The sequence below is a fragment of the Vipera berus genome, assembly GCF_964194415.1.
Source record: "Vipera berus genome assembly, chromosome: 2".
NCBI lineage: Eukaryota > Metazoa > Chordata > Lepidosauria > Squamata > Viperidae > Vipera > Vipera berus.
The window spans coordinates 107,748,385-107,764,861 of NC_138203.1; the positions used below are offsets into that span (position 1 = coordinate 107,748,385).

General features: G+C 38.8%; 1 protein-coding gene across 17 annotated transcripts in view; it reads left to right on the top strand.

The window, feature by feature from the left end:
• Positions 1–16,477, top strand: part of ADGRL3 (adhesion G protein-coupled receptor L3) — a gene marked incomplete at its 3' end in the record, with an annotated part of 400,329 nt that overhangs the window by 265,707 nt on the left and 118,145 nt on the right. For all 17 annotated transcript variants that reach the window (XM_081321797.1, XM_081321796.1, XM_081321791.1 and 14 more), the window contains one exon: positions 7,958–8,126. In XM_081321797.1, coding sequence (XP_081177923.1) covers positions 7,958–8,126 — 169 coding nt within the window. The remainder of the gene's footprint in view (positions 1–7,957; positions 8,127–16,477) is intronic.

Genomic DNA, 16,477 nt, shown 5'->3' on the forward strand with positions numbered 1-16,477 from the left:
ACAAGTAACCATCATAAATTATAACTAGAAACAGATAAAAAGTTAAGTTATTGTTATTGTTAAACTTTAAACAATTTTAATCAAATCAAAATATACCTACTGAGTTCCTGCCAAATCTTTCTCGCTATTAAACAGAAGTTGACAAAGTTATAAGAGAATGCATCACTCTGGCCAGCTAAAAGATAACTGAGATAAAAGCAGTCAGAACAGCCTGGATATAAGTTAATAAATTTACAACACAGATGTGTGTGAGCTTCTGTTTCAATGGCTTCTGATTTATAGTGACAGAGAAAGCAGCTGGTGATGTCGCTCCCTCATCAGGAATTCCATGGATCACTTTTCTTAATGTATTCCTATTAAAGCTAAAGAGGCAGAAAGAGCTAGATTTTTGAGACAGAACAAGTGATGCTACAATGTTTTGTGCCATCTCATAGGCTGTCCATACACCGTATGCCTGAGAATAGAAACATGTACCCAGACATTTGGTATAGGTTACCCATCAATAGATGTGTTCAAGAGAAGCCTAGCCAGAAGTGTCTTAAGTCTGGTTTCCTGTACTGGATCTAAATCCTTCCTATTCTATGATTTTGAGAAGAAGAAGAAACAAACTTGTTACTACAGGAACACAAATAGTCAATACACGAAATTATTTATTCAGATTTAAACCTTTACACACAGATGATTAGTCTGGCTAGAACACATGCTATTGGAGGACTATGGTCCTGCTCCTTCATTGCTACATACAGTAATGTGCAGCCCTTTGTCTGTTCTTTTCTACTAGAAATTGACACACCAGCTAACTACTTCTTTCTGGGATCTTCGTTTCCATGTAAGATATGAGCTTCTCTTTCTCCTAGTCACCAGTTACAAGCAGATATCTTCCTTTGAATAAAAAAAATACGAAATTCATAAAATGTTTATAGATCTAGGAACTTTGATCTGTAATCCTTAACTCTGTTTCTGAAAATTGTGTGAATGTGGGATCTTCTTGTAAGGCTGCAAGTATCTTATATTCTGTCAGCCTTATCAGGTAGATTAGACAGAAAACATGACATGATCAGCTAATTCTTCTTTATTGTTAAAGGTTAAAGGTATTAACAGAATCTTACAAGTTTGAAAGTACAATTCTCCCATCTCCTCTTCGCCCAAGATATTAGGGAGGGTCTCTTTTGAACTCTAGCCAGCCCACTATCCAGCTGTGGACTATGCTCTCTCTTATCTGACCACTTCCTAGGCAACATCTCTGGGCCCAATCCCCTGAGGTCTGTCCCATGCAAATTGTGCCTATTTTTGCCTTGATAAGATCAAGATATCTGATCCTCTTTCTCTGTGGTTTCTGTTTCAAATTGTCTTTTCTAACAGTCTCATTCACACTTGTTGTCATGGTTGTGATTCTGACAAAGCACGCAAACTATGATGATTATCAAAGTGGAATATGCAGACTGTGTTTGCATCAGAGAAAAAATTTCTATAAAATAAGGAGAATTAGAGTACAGTTTATTCTCAGATATGAAACCAGGATTTATAATTAGTTGTGAAGGCCCAGGGCATAGGTTTTTAACATAATAAAATGGGTTTGAACCATTTCTTTTTATCTCCCTGTTGCCTTGTGAATAGTTGATACTGATTGTCATAGGAATAAATTTATACTTCTAAGCAAATTGTGCAAACCTTTCTCCCATACATCTCTCTCTGCAAAGAATAGGTTAAATCTATTGGGCATGCTATGTAAATGTCTTGTACGAAGTCTACTATTGCCTGTGGCTTTGAGTCAGCAGAAGTAATATGTTGAAAAAAAGTGATGAGAAATAATTTTTGAAATAGGCATTTCTGCTTCATTTATTCTAAAAGTCAAATTAAACTTGAATCAGATAACACTACTGATTATCACAAAAATATCTGCTACTATAGTTATTTTCCATGGATAATATACAATAAAGGGGTAATATCTTATAATGTGGAGAAGCCCTTAGCATCTTGTTGCTATAATTCAAAACTTTTGAATTATATCAGGGGAACCAATGACCTGAGATTTGTGTATAGCTGGAATGATTCCAGGCCATAAGCTTCAGCTCTCCTACATGATCTGGAAAAAATATATCCTTGCCTTTTGCATTATCTATTAGATATTAGCTATGTAATCTCAAGCATCTCTGCCTTTTCTAAATCCATCTTACACACCTGTTATTTCACGGTCCATATATTGATAACATTTGGACTGAAAGATATGTAATACGATCTTGCTAGCATGTGAGCTAAGTGCAATTGATTCAAAGTTTGAGCATTCTTTAATACTACCCATTTTGATATTAGAATATAAAGCAATCTTTCCAAGTCCCTTTGTCTTTTCCGTACCTGCCTATAAACCACAAGTAAAACCTCATACTACCGTAAGATTGTTCAAAGTTCTGCTGGTATTTCACCAATTCTTGACTTCACTTTTCTAGAATATCTGGGTCTAGTTCAGGGATACAACTTTCATATGTATTCATGATTTGGACATTTGTTCTCTATAGTTTTTTTATAGCATCTCTTCTTTAAAACTTTTTTAAAGTAAATCTTTTTCTTTCTTTTTATTGTACCTATTTTTTTGCATAAAGGTTTCTCTCCACTGCTGTATTTTTCACAAAAAAAAATCTCTTGTCATTCCCATTTGATTACTATCTTATTTTCCTGCACTATTGATTTAAATGTCTTATCTTGCTGTACTCAGAAACCTTGTATTTAATTGGGTAAATTTTCCTCTTGTTTTTTGCCTGTTGCTTTCTCCTGTTCTTCAGCTATATTCAGCAGAACAGCTGACAGCTATTTCACTTTCTTTTGCTTTTCTATTTTGGAATATTTTTGTTTGCTTTATCCTCAATAATGTCATAAATTTCAGAGCAGAATTCTTTGGGCACCCTATTCATCGAGTTAAATCAAATAAATGTATTCATAACCGCTACATATAAAATGTTCCTGAGGTCATGTTAGGTTTGACTGATAATTTTGTTTTCTTTAATGTCAATTCTGCAAGACGTTTATGATCTAAGCCACAGTCAATTTGATAAAGTCATAGTTTCTCCATCTTGATTTGTATTGTATATAATTAATTAATTATGGTGTTGCCCATAAGTGATGCCCATGTTTAATGTCATCTTTTAGGTTGTTGGAAGAAGGCATTTGTGATAAACACAGAATTTTCTAGGCACAATTCCATTAATATATTTCTTTCATTTTGTACACTATGGCCAAATATTTTACTTCTTAATATCATTTGATTTCCAACTTTAGCATTCCAGTTTCCTATTATTTTTATGTTCAGTTGGAATCTTTCACTTCCTCTGTATCTATGGGTGGAGCATAGATTTAAATCACTCATATTGATTGGCTTTTCTTGGACCTGAATCAAGATCACTCTATCATTCTATCAGAGTTGTATCCAAGCACTGATGGCTACTTTATTTCTTCTATGATTTTCTTGTCTGAGGTAGAAGATTTGATGGTTTCTGTATGTAAAGTGACTTATTACAGCGAGTCCTAGAATACCAAACTTCAGTTTGGGCATTTAATAGCATAAGGTTTGTCCGGGTTGATGGCTATAATGATGGTAGAAATAACTGTGCAGCATCAAACATTTATCTTTGGTCACATCAGCAGCGATGTATCTTTTCAGATTTAATTCAAAAGGAACAATGCCACTCTCCTAGTTGCACTTTTTGCCTATAGCCCTATGGAAACGTTCTGTCTCGGGGGAATCATCTTCCAATATCATGTTGACATTAACCTAGTGTTAAATGCACATTTGTTTTCTTGACAGATTACTGCAGTGGGTTACTTCCATCCTCCAGTGGATCATATTTACTCTGATCCCTTGGCAATTATGAGTAAGCCTTCTGGGAGTATACAGCTTCAGCAGTATAGCTCATGGTCTCATTTATACAAGTTCTTTTACTACTAAAAAGCAACAATCCATGAAGAGGGCCACCTTATATAGGCCTCAACGTTTTCTGCAAGCTGCTATGTTCTTTGATGAAAGCAAGCACTCACACAGATCAAGTTTTTCCTGGGCAAAAATATTGATCCCATAGTCTGAAGACAAAACTGAAATTATTTTTATTTGTAGTAGCAACACGGATCAAAGTTTTTTTAAAAAAAATTGCAGTGTCTGTGATCCTATAGTCACATGGAGAGCACCTGTCTGGATTTTCATTTCATTTCCTATAGCAATTCTGTTTCCAGATGGCTTTCCAACAAGCCTCCTAATATCAACAAATTCTGGGGGAGCAAACTGCACCATTAGTCCTTACATCTGGAGGACTTAGAAGCAGGAATTTCCAAAACTGCTGGGTGATTCAAACTTTCTGACACTCATTAATTTTTAATAAAATGGCTGGAGACTTTTCATTAAAAAAAATTAACTTAGCTTATTTAAAGAATATAAATGGCCTTATAGCTCTTTTGCAAATTTTCTAGTAGAAATTTCATTCCTGCTTTTGTGGCTTCCTCCTTTCCTTATAAGATAGTATCTGTTGGGCATAGTCACTGCTTAGAATCTCATTTCATTACAGATATGAAGTTGGGGCACAGCCAGAGGTTATTATCTCAACATATAGATATAGTCATAGAGACACAAATACAGAGGGGGGGGAGAGAGAGAGAGGAGGAGGAGGAGAGAGAGGGAGAGAGAGGGGAGGAAAGAGAGAGAGAGAGAAGGATTATGCACAATATTTATTAGACTTCCTATGAGAAAATTTAGAGATGTATTCCATCATCATAGTAATATTCTCAGGCATACAGTTCTCATGGCCCATGAAAACTAGTGAGACAGCAGGATACTGTTAAAATAATTCATTACTTTCCATGATATTTCAGGATTACTATTCTTTGAATAATCAAATATGCCTTAATAATTTCCTTATATTTGTCCTGAATGTCCAAATAGAAAATCAAATTATCTTGCATTTTATTTTGCCACAGTGCATAATTCATTTTATGCATTCTAGAATCATATAGTCTCTCATACGTGGGCTGCAAAAATCTGAACAATCTCTAATTTGCAGCACAGAAGCTTAGATGGCATCTAATGGTCATCTGAAGTTTTGCATATTTCTATGATTGTTCTACATAATTTCAAACTACATGGGTCTATAACAGTTCCAATAGCTGCTAATTCTTGCATCTGAATTTTCTCACTGCTACTTTGTTATCTATGAGCAGTATAAATTTTAAATTGCTTTTGCTGCACCCGCAGTCCTATTGCTCCTATTTCTTTCATTTCTAATTCAGTGAAAATGTTGAATAGCTTTTTATTAATCAAACAAATTTCAGGTTTCTAAGTTGATCCAGTAACTGTTATTGTATATCCCACAATATTCCTGGTACTTTACCCACCTTTAGACTCCATGAACCTATTGCTAATACAGGAATGCTTTGTCTACTCACTGGAATGGCCTACTATAGACTTGAAGTATTCTCCTGTACACAGAATGGAACTGTCTCGGATCAGGATAATCCACAAATTATATACTGCAACCTCCTATAGTTAAAAAAAAAACTCTTGCAAATTATCTGATTAATCTGGGTCAAAATAGCTACGATATTCCTAGTCATATAATATTTTGTAACCCAAATTCCACCACCAAGGAAAATGGTAGTTCACTTCCCACTACTACTTTTCTGTCACCATTATTTTCCTGAGTTTTTTTGTTCATTTAGAGACAGCTTTTTTAAAAAATGGAATGTGTATAGGGGCTCAATCTTTCTAAATTCTTCCGAAGAGTATTCAGAGGCCTTTTAAGTATATGCCTAAAAATTCTTCCTTTGAATTTTGTAGTGATAAACACTGAATGCTTCTTTACTTATTTATGTGTTATTAACAACATTTGTATATACTTCATATTCTGAAAACCTGAACTGTTTTCAATAAGTAGACAAGTATGAAGTTAAGCAGATCATAAACAGAATAGAAACAGAATAAAAACAACGCAGCCCCTCTCCAAATATTACTGGAGCTAATGGCTAAGGAAGTCGGTTATATTAAGCCAATGTTTCAAAGATGCCTAAACACAGGGGCCAGCATCATAAGAGAAAAAGTCATTCCAGAGAACAGGTGCCTTGCAGGAAAACCTCCACCAACTGTCAAACTTCAGGTTACAGAGCAAAGAACAGAGCCTCACTGGAGAGTTGTATTGTTGGCACCTGGGGATATTTAATTGAAGACAACTGTTTCAGTTTAGTAATACCAGCTTTATGGGTGAGTACTAGGCTGGCAACCAGCGCAGAGATACATTCATGATAATGTTCCCTATTCAGCAGACTAGATGATGAATTGTAGGTTCCAGAATATTCCAAAGGAAAGCCCTAGAACGTGGATTATATTAATGAGTTTTGAAGTTACTGATGCCTGAATCTATCTATCCAAGCTATTTTTAATCAACAATGGACTCCACAAAGATCACCTGTTCGAGCAGCAATGACAGATCTAGGAAGCCCTTCAGAATAGGAGCCTGTTCGTTCAGGGGTCCACAATTCCATCCAGAATAGAGAATACATTCAATTCCTATCCCTCCCCAGGAGCCACTGACCCACAATGCTTGTGTTCTATTGACATGGCTTTTATCTCTTTTCCACTATTGCATTCAAGCAACAATTTAAGACTTGCATGGCCTGTCATGATTCTGAGATCATCAAGTAATAGAGCTGGGATGACACCTCACCCCAAATGTTCTCATTACTGTATCAAGCCACTTTATAGATATCATAGATGGCATTGTAAGTAAACTGAGGCATTCCACATAAAGATTGTCAGGAGGCCAAACTACAGTGCTGTATCCCAATGCTTTGCTCTAGAACAGGTGCAGGGCTAGGACTACAAAGCGCTCCAGCAGTTCCAAATCCATAGAGCCAATACAGGTTGACACTGTAATTAAATATAGCAGAGAAATCCCACAGGAGAACAGATTGAAAGCATTTTCAGAATAGGAAAGGAGGTGATGAATGATGTTCATGCATTACAATGAAAATTTTGACCATTACATAGTGGTGTATGCTGTTACATTGACATGTAACTTTCATGTAGATACAAGAAAAAAAGCTCAGATGTTGTACTATAACATCATGACACATGTTTTGTCATTTTGGCACCATGGACAGCAGTTGTTGGTATGTCCATACCATGTCCATAAAGATTATGTTCCTCACAGGAAAGTAATCCAACACAGTAGCCAAGGGAGATTGTCTTATAATTAGGCCAGAACAGAACCCTGTCTGAAGTGGATCTAGAAAATCAGTACTTATTAATAGTTATAAATACAGTATTTTGGAATTTCTTCTTTTAAAAAACAAGCCATGCTTACAACAATACAGTTGGGCAAAATTTATTTTGAAAGTTGGCTAGGTTGTATTTAAATTTTAATTCAAGTTACTTAATATATAATTCATTTGAAAATGCAAAGAATTTTGGAGCCAGCTAACTGCAGAAAATATACAAAATATATAAAGCCATCTGCTAATGTTCCACAATTACACTTTTTCAAAACAATAGGACTGTTGTTCTCTTAATTGTCCTTCAATATCATGAAGCTTTAAAAATTAGGCATGTAAGGGATGGAGGCAAATTTAAAATATATTTTTTAATTTTCCTCTACAGTGTCATATATCTCTATATTTTATTACATCTGCACAAAAACATTTGCTACAAGCCTGTTTTTCTAGAGAGGCATTTTCATGCTCATGACATTTTTCATCTATATATTTTCTTCAGATTATGAATTTGATAATAAACTGCATTGAATTCAAAAAGTTCATTTCTCACAAATATTCACATTCTGCCTTTCTTTTCATCAAAGAATAATTTAAAATACTGTTGTGTTCATTGAATTGTTTTCTTTATCAGTCAAATACACTTCTTTTCTGTCCTTTCTTCTTTCTTTCTTTCTTTCTTTCTTTTTTCCTTTCTTCCTTCTTTCCTTGACAGGTCATGGGTTATAGGTGCAATAGCTCTGCTCTGCCTATTGGGACTCACCTGGGCCTTTGGACTTATGTATATTAATGAAAGCACGGTGATCATGGCGTACCTCTTCACCATTTTCAATTCTCTGCAGGGAATGTTTATATTCATTTTCCATTGTGTTCTCCAAAAAAAGGTAAGGACGATGCGATGTTGATTTTGATAGTGGTGGAGGTGGTGGTGGTGGTGAGGATGATGATGGATATTTTAAAGGAAGCAAACCAGGTGCTTAATAGCCTAATAACTACAACATTTTTTTATATACAGGGTCTTATATTTTGCACTCGTGGTTTGGTTTTGAATTGGTTTGCCTGACAATAGAATGTGTCTGAACCCATGATAAAAATGAGTGGTTATTAATGATCATGGAGCTTTTAATCAAATGTACATAATTTAGAAATACATTTAAAAATAATCCCTTTGAATTTCTCTCTGAATAGTATTATTCCAATTGATTTTACCTTGGCAGCAGTGTGGCACTAAAATCTACAGCTTTTCAGGAGGTAGAGTATTGATGTGGTTTTTGTGGTAAAGGAGCTTTTGTGATACAGGAGAGCCAATTTGGTGTAGGTACTAGGCTAGAAACTAGGAGACCCTGAGTTCCAATGCTGCTTTAGCCCTGAAAGCCAGCTGGATGACGTTCAGCCAATCCCTCTCATCTCACAGGGTGGTTGTTGCCAGAAAATAAAAGGAGGAAGGTGTGTTGGATATGCTTCCTGCCTTTAGTTATTTGTAAAAATAATAAAGGTGGGATATAAATAGGTAATGAAATATTTTTGAAGAATTTGCTTTTGGCAGATATTAGTACAAGCTGATTTCATCTGCTCCATCCAGATAAATGTAGAGGTGGGGATTTTATTAGCCATCAAACAACATAAATTTTCAATTTCAGTTTATCAGGATCAAAAATTAGCCAAAAGAACTTGCATTTCATTGAACATAATATTGGTATACATTAAAATATAGAACTTGGGGTGAAAATATATTTTGAACTATGTGTTTTGAGACTAAGTAGTCCCTAGCAATCTTCTTTAAAATTGTAGATCCATCTCTTGTACAGGTGGATACAGAAAATTATAGGCCAGAGAGTTTTAACACATCCTGGATAAATTGCCATAATGCAATTAAAGTAATTATTATTAATAAAATAAGTAAGCACATAGAAGGTCACAAACAGAATTTTTCTAATGTTAATCTTACTTCACAGCATTTAAAATGGCTTTGAATGTCAACAGACATATAAATGGGTGCGATCCATGTAAGTTAATTTTATCCATTGGAATTTGAATTGGTTGTTTCCAAGTTGTTCCAGTGATTCAAGGTTTAGACTTCAAAAAGACTTTGACAAAGTCTTTCACTAAGACTCTAGAGTAAATTTAACATCATTGGGATAAAAGGAGAATTTTAATTTGATTCTTCTGAGTAACTGGACTCAGTGACTTGTGGGTTCTTTCTAACTCTTTGATTCATTGAAGTCTTTTAATGGATTGCTAACTGATTAAAGAACAGGGAGCAGAAAGAAGGAATTAATGGATAATTTTCATAAGGTGGAGGTATCCAAAGTGAGGTCTCCTAAGGATTTGCAGTGAGATTGCTTTTTAATATATTCATAAACCACCTGGAATTACAGATGAACAATATGGCATACATCTCCAAAATTAATCTTTCCAGCCTGGAAAAGGGACTTTAAAATGGCAAATGTAATTCACCCTAAGCAAGTGATTAAGTATCATCCAGGGGCTTAAAATTCATGGCAACATACCGTGCAGCAGCATGGACCTTTAGAGGATTAGAAGCGTTTCTCCAATGCTTCCTGGAATGGCAATATGTCCACAGAATAAAATGCACGTTGAGATGGTCATTGCAGGTAGTGAAGAAAAGAAAAAAAGCAAACACTTAACATCAACAGGATGAGAAAAGTGAGAGTGGAAGCAGGAGTTTGGCAGGGAGAATAACAAGGGAATTCAAGGGGGAGACCCTTTTGGAGTGTGTACCTTTCTCTTTTTCTTTCTACCTGTCTTCTTTCAGTCCAATCTAGTCTTCATCTAGAATTTCTCTGCACTCAATGCCACAGGAAGCAAATATTGAAAATTTCTGTGGGAGTTTTGGCTAGAAGAGTTCATAGGGGAGGATCCCAGCTACATGGACAGTGACCTGAAAAATAGATAGAATGGACACCTTTCTGCCTGGACTATACTTGCAGGATTGGAGGAAGAGGAAAAGCTTGTAGACCAGGATGCAATTTATGCTAGTCCAACTGAAAAATGAGTACAAGGCTGTCCCTAAAGGAGGACCAATAGCCACTTGAAGAATGTATGACATAACACTTTCAGAAGTCCCTGGGCCCTTATGGGAAAAAGAAATCCAGAAGGATCACTGAGAAAGAAAAGGCATCTCATGATGTTAACCTTCGAAGGTAGACAAGACTAGGAAAGCAATGCCATGTAGGCCAGTACTACTTTTATTGTAAAGCTTTTGTAACAAAATCTTGCAAGTCTGAATGCACTTCCTCTTCCCTTCCCTTTCCTTTCCTTTCCTTCCCTTCCCTTCCCTTATCTTTATGTGAACTAGACAGTGGCTTGTCTGAAATGTTTTACCCTTGTTACATTCTTGACTCAGGTTCAGGCCTCTTTTATCTGACCATTGCCTTGGTAGTGGTGTGTCCTTCAAGGCCATTCCTTCTGTCATCTGCACAATAGGTGATTCCTTATTAAGGTGAGCCAAAAATGTGCAGACCGAATAAGAGAATGCAGAGAAGTACGGTCTTCCAGGTAATTCTGATGTGCAGGTTCTGAGGTTTTGCTTGATAACAAATACAGGAAACCAGAAGTTGCCTTCAAGCTTATGTGTTTGTTCAGCTGAACAAAGATGGGCTTCTGTACAAAAAGACCAAAAGCCCCAAATATCAGAAAAGCTTTATTTTTATACATACTTTGATTACATAAGCAATTCACCCAGCAAAGCTGACACACATAAGATTAAGACTTCACCCTTTAAGGCTGGCACACTGTAGATAAAAAAGCAGAAGTAGCTAGTATGTTCCCTTTTGGGTGTTTCCCCAAGACACCAGCTGTTCCCGGCTGGGTTGGAATATTGGATGTTTCCTTTGCTGTCCTTTCATGACCCCACATTCATAGGCCTGCAAGTGACCAGAGAGAGAGGGGCCATCTGCACATATTCACAATTGATACTGTCCCCTAAGTCCTGGTCATCATAATCCCCCCTTTCATGCTTCGAGCAGTGTGCTGAAGCATGATTATCCAACTGAAGAGACAGAGGATAAGCTTCTGCAGTACATTGTGTAAATCGTTTAGGACAATCAGAGGTGATTAGGGGCAAGCAGTGAATGACACAACAGGAAACAAGAACAAGGAATACTACAAAGAGAAGACCAAGGAATAATTTCCTAAACCATCCCCATCCCGGGAGTCAACTGTAAGAAATGAGAATATACCACTGAAGACCTCCCATACAGTATCAGTAGAAATCTTCAGATCTTTAGGGTAATTCCTAATTCCTTCTTCCATGAAATGGATGGTATGACTAATGTTAACTTGATAATCAGTTATAAAAGTGCAGCAATGTGAGTGGACTAAAGCACACACCCCACCTTTTTCAGCCAGTACCATATTCAATGCTTGGCAATTCTGTACCACTAACTCCCGTATTTCTCTCTGTTCCTTATTGAGTTGTGTAAATGCCTGTATGGTGTGGTTAAACATTTCCTCTGTCCAGTCACCTAATTCTATAATAGAATTATAATTCAAACCAACTCCTATAGCTGGAATTAATGCTCATGCGATGGCATTTCCCAGGCCATGAGATAGAGGATGGTGTTCAATATGTTCTTCATGCTCAAGGTGGTCCTCGTCCCGCCGATTGCAGGTGCGGAAGTTCCAATCATGAAGTTGGATAATACGGACAGAGGGAAAGATAATTCCTATGGTACATGTACCAGACCAGTAAGCTGGCAAAGATTTATAGGCAAACCGACCACAAAGGAACCACCAGTCCAGGTGGTTAGCAAGATAAATGCCTGGTTTGCCTTCTAACCCTTCAGGCATATAAGCTGTAACACCAGACATATAAGCCATGAGTCCCATTGCTGCAAACAAACTACAGAGAGCAGAGGGTCCTTCTTGTAGTCAAAGGTCTGATGACATCTATGCTAATCATCTCACATGTTAGTACTGACCTTCCATGTGACTGTGCAAAGTGCATAGATCCCTAACTTATATCTGGAAGAAGAATTAAAATGACTAAGGCAAGCTGCTGCAGAGTGCTATATACGCATCCCTAGTTTAGCAATCTGCAACTTTCCTGCCCCAAACACAGGAAGTGTCCAGCCCTAGTTACATCGTTCATGCTGAACATAAAGGCTCCTAAAGCTGTAGCTTCCATGACCAATCCATGTGTACCAGTGGGGGGTATATGTGTACAGATTCAGCAATCTGTTACATTCAAAAGCTTAACCCATGCTTGCATATTCTGTATATGGGTGTTGGAACCCCAAATTCCTAAAGAGAGACTGGGAAATTGGGGACCACCTTGGCCTTCTATTTTACTGGGGAAGATGGGGAATGATGTTTGTAATTCCCCAGACAGTTTAGGCACAGATGTAGGATCCCGAGAATCAGAAGGAGGTGGCTGTTGTGCCAAGATATGATCAACCAAAAATGGCAGAACCCCCTCTTGATATCTGGTTTCACCCAGAGGCAGCATATCAGATGTCTTACTTTGGGCTTTATTGTGCAAAGTACCCCTTTTAGATCCAACCACAGTGTTATGGGAAGCATCTGGCTGAAGTCCTGGAACTAACTTTCCAGGGTGAGATACACTTGATGGGGTCTTTGGGTTGACCTGACCAGCATCTGGACTCTCTTGACCATGAGACCTTCTACTCCGAGATATAGTGGGAGGCCTCAAGTGTGACAAAGTATCAAGGGAGTCCATGCCTGTAGGGTCTGTGCCCCTTGCCATGTCACATTCCTCAACTATGGCCAGAACCTGACACACACACCCCGCCATAATCCCCCCATAAGGGTAGATCAGGCTCCACAAAAAGAAAGAAAGCAAGAAAGCATGGAATAGGGTAAGAAAAACAAGATAGAGTAACAAAAAAGAAAATATGAACAACCCAAACAAAAAACCAGATGTCAGCCAAGAGAGAGAGGAGTGATGCCCATGCTGAGAGTAAGCAGGAAGCCGGTGAGAGGAAACTACTCGTGTGGAAACCCGGCAGGCACAGGAATCACAACTACCAAAATGTCCCGGCATACAGGTCAGTGTTGGCACTCAACAGAAGCTTTAGCCCAAGTTCTTCCTCAGCACCAGAGGCCACAGTCCAAGCAACTTGGTCCTCAGCATCAGAAGGTGGTGAAGAAGAGCGAAGGCATGTGTGATGAATCCAATTACGAATTCCAGCAACCTTGACCACTGTGTGGATAGAAGAAGAACAATGAAGGGTCCTTTCCAGCGTTCAGCTAAAGGGCCAGAATCAGTCCAGGACTTGACAAGCACCCAATCATCAGGAAGGAAAGGATGGAGTGGATGATCCAATCCCAGATGAAGACCTGAACAGCTTGAGAAATGGAAGAAACATTATTAGCAAGAGGGTGTATTAGCAAGAGGGCCTGGTCTCCAAAAACAGGGAGGGAAGTGGATAAGGAAGAATGATAAAGAAAGGGCAACCATACATGATCTCAAAGGAAGACAGGCCAAGAGGTTGCTTGGGGGCGGTTCTCCCACGCAAAAGAGTGAGGGGTAGCGCCTGGACCCAAGTAAGATGTGTCTCCTGAGCAAGCTCGGCAAGATGACTTTTAAGAACACCATTAGCCTTCTCTACACATGTTGAGGAGAGAGAGGGAGGGAGGGAGGGAGGGAGGGAGAATCATTCGAAAGGTCAGGGAGACCAAGGCACCCCCAGCCCCTGACTCCCCTAGTATTTAAAACATGGTTGTGAAGTAACATGCCCTATAGGATGGCTGGGAAGGGAACGTAAAGGACATTCCCTGCCCCAGTGGCCAAATGTCTTATATATACAACACTGGTCCTGCCTTAGGGCAAAAGACTGCATTAGACGTTCCAGGGGTGCCTGGAATCTTGGTGGCATCATTCTACTTTTCTCCCCAGGGGGCCCTACTGATCCTCGCCATCCTCTTCCTCGAGTCACACTTCTCCTCCCTCCCCCTAGGGGCGCCTGTTGTAAAGCTTGAACCAGCACACAACACTTCTTTTTTCATCCCTCTTAACCCCTTTGGCTGTTACTTCTGTTTTGATACATAGGTTTTATAAGCTACTTCCAACAATTTTCCAATTGTGTCAGCTGAAGCCCCTTCCAGCTTCTGTAATTTGTGCCTAATATCTGGGGCATTCTGCTCAATAAAGAGCATGATCACCAAGTGGGAGTTTTGTGGAGCTTCTGGATCCAAATCACTATATTTTCTGAAGGCTTGGTACAAGCGCTCAAGGAAGTCACTGGAGCTGTCTGATGGCAATTGTTGAACATAATAAATTTTGCCCAAATTTTTATGTTTAGGGATAGCAGTCTGCAATGCAGTGACAAGAAGGTCTTGAAAGCCTTTTAAATGTTCATAATCTCTGCTTTCATAAATATCAATTACCCATCTAGGGTCAGTTTCAGGACAAAGGACCTTCCTTTCTTCAGCTAATCTTTTTGCAGCATTTCCTACCAGACATCTTTCCTCTGATGTTAGAAAGACATCCAGCATGGCTTGGAGGTCTGCCCAATTAGGGTTATGAGTTTAAATAATAGAGCCAATTCAGAATATTTGTGTGGAACTGCACTATAAGAACCTAATTGGTCCTTCCATGTATAAAGATCAGATGTGGAGAAGGGGGTATGAACCAGGACCTTATTAGTGTCCCCCCTTCCAATAACTACCTGCTCTGTCAGGGGGTAAATCCCCTTATAAAGTGGTGGAGCAGAGGATAAAGCAGGAAAAGGTGGTGCTGTGGGAAGTTGCCAGAACCCACAGTCTTTAAGCATCTGCTTATTCCTTTGTAAAGTCCAAAAAAGTGCATAATAAGCTTGTTGATCATGATCCATGCCTCTTTGAGTATAATCTCCCATAGATTCAAAAAAACCCAAATCTATGGACCCCCCTTTGGGCCAAACAGTAGGTATATCCTGATGCCAGAGGACTTTGTTCTTGGTCAGAGTTTCAATTTTCATATCCCAACGGGTTTTGAGCTTATCAGAATTCCTGATAACATACTTAAGGGGACTGAAGGCACATTCTTTTTTTTTATTCATTTTAACAGGTTTTCCCTGGGCTGAGCCCATGTGTCTAAATCTCTCACACCAGCCTGTTGGGCCATAAGAGATCCACCAATTTTCCTTGCAATGTAGGAACCCCCGGTCAATGGCCACAACCTCACAGGGGTCTACAGGCAGCTAGAATCGGTATCATGCCTAGGCCTGGTCAAGAGCGGGAAATATATAAGAAGCAACCACAAACCTCAAACCACACACCACTCACAACCCGTTGGAACATGAGAGTACAAGGCTAGCACCCCTTGCTTTCTAAATGCCCCCCCCCCAGATATGAGAGGGGGTCTACGTGCGGCTGACACAAACCCTTCCACCCAGCTCTGGTCAATGGTGGGAAATGATTCAAGGAAACAGACACACTTTTACACACATACACACACTCCCCTGGGCAAGCCTGTGCAATAAAGCGATATAAGCTTACCTTATCTTCAGCCCTTCTGAGTATGCAGGAACCTAGTGAAGCCACAACCACAACAAAAAGGGGAAAAAATTAGTTCCTATTTAAAAAATGAAGTGAAGAGTCAAGAAGAAGGGCACCTCCAGGAAACCCCAGTGTGTGCTTGGCGCCTTCCCCTTCCCGAGCCTCCCTAGGACCAAGCACCTCTCCTGTGCTAGAGCTCGCCAAAAATGATGTGCAGGTTCTTAGTTTTTGCTTGATAAAAAAATACAGGAAACCAGAAGTTGCCTTCAAGCTTACGTGTTTATTCAGCTGAACAAAGACGGGCTTCTGTACAAAAAGACCAAAAGCCCCAAATATCAGAAAAGCCTTATTTTTATACTTACTTTGATTACATAAGCAATTCACCCAGCAAAGCTGACACACATAAAATTAAGACTTCGCCCTTTAAGGCTGGCACACTGTAGATAAGAAAGCAGAAGTGGCTAGTATGTTCCCTTTTGGGTGTTTCCCCAAGACACCAGCTGCTCCTGGGTGGGTTAGAATATTGGCTGTTTCCTTTGTGTCCTTTCATGACCCTGTATTTATAGGCCTGCAAGTAACCAGAGAGAGGGGGGCCATCTGCACATATTCACAGTTGATACTGTCCCCTAAGTCCTGGTCATCACTTCTATATAGGATGTATTGGTGAACTTACCAAAAATATTTAAATGATAACTATCCTTCCTTTCTAATATATGTGAGGATAACTCACCTGCTCAGAGAGACACTGAAATTGAGACACTATGAGGCCTTG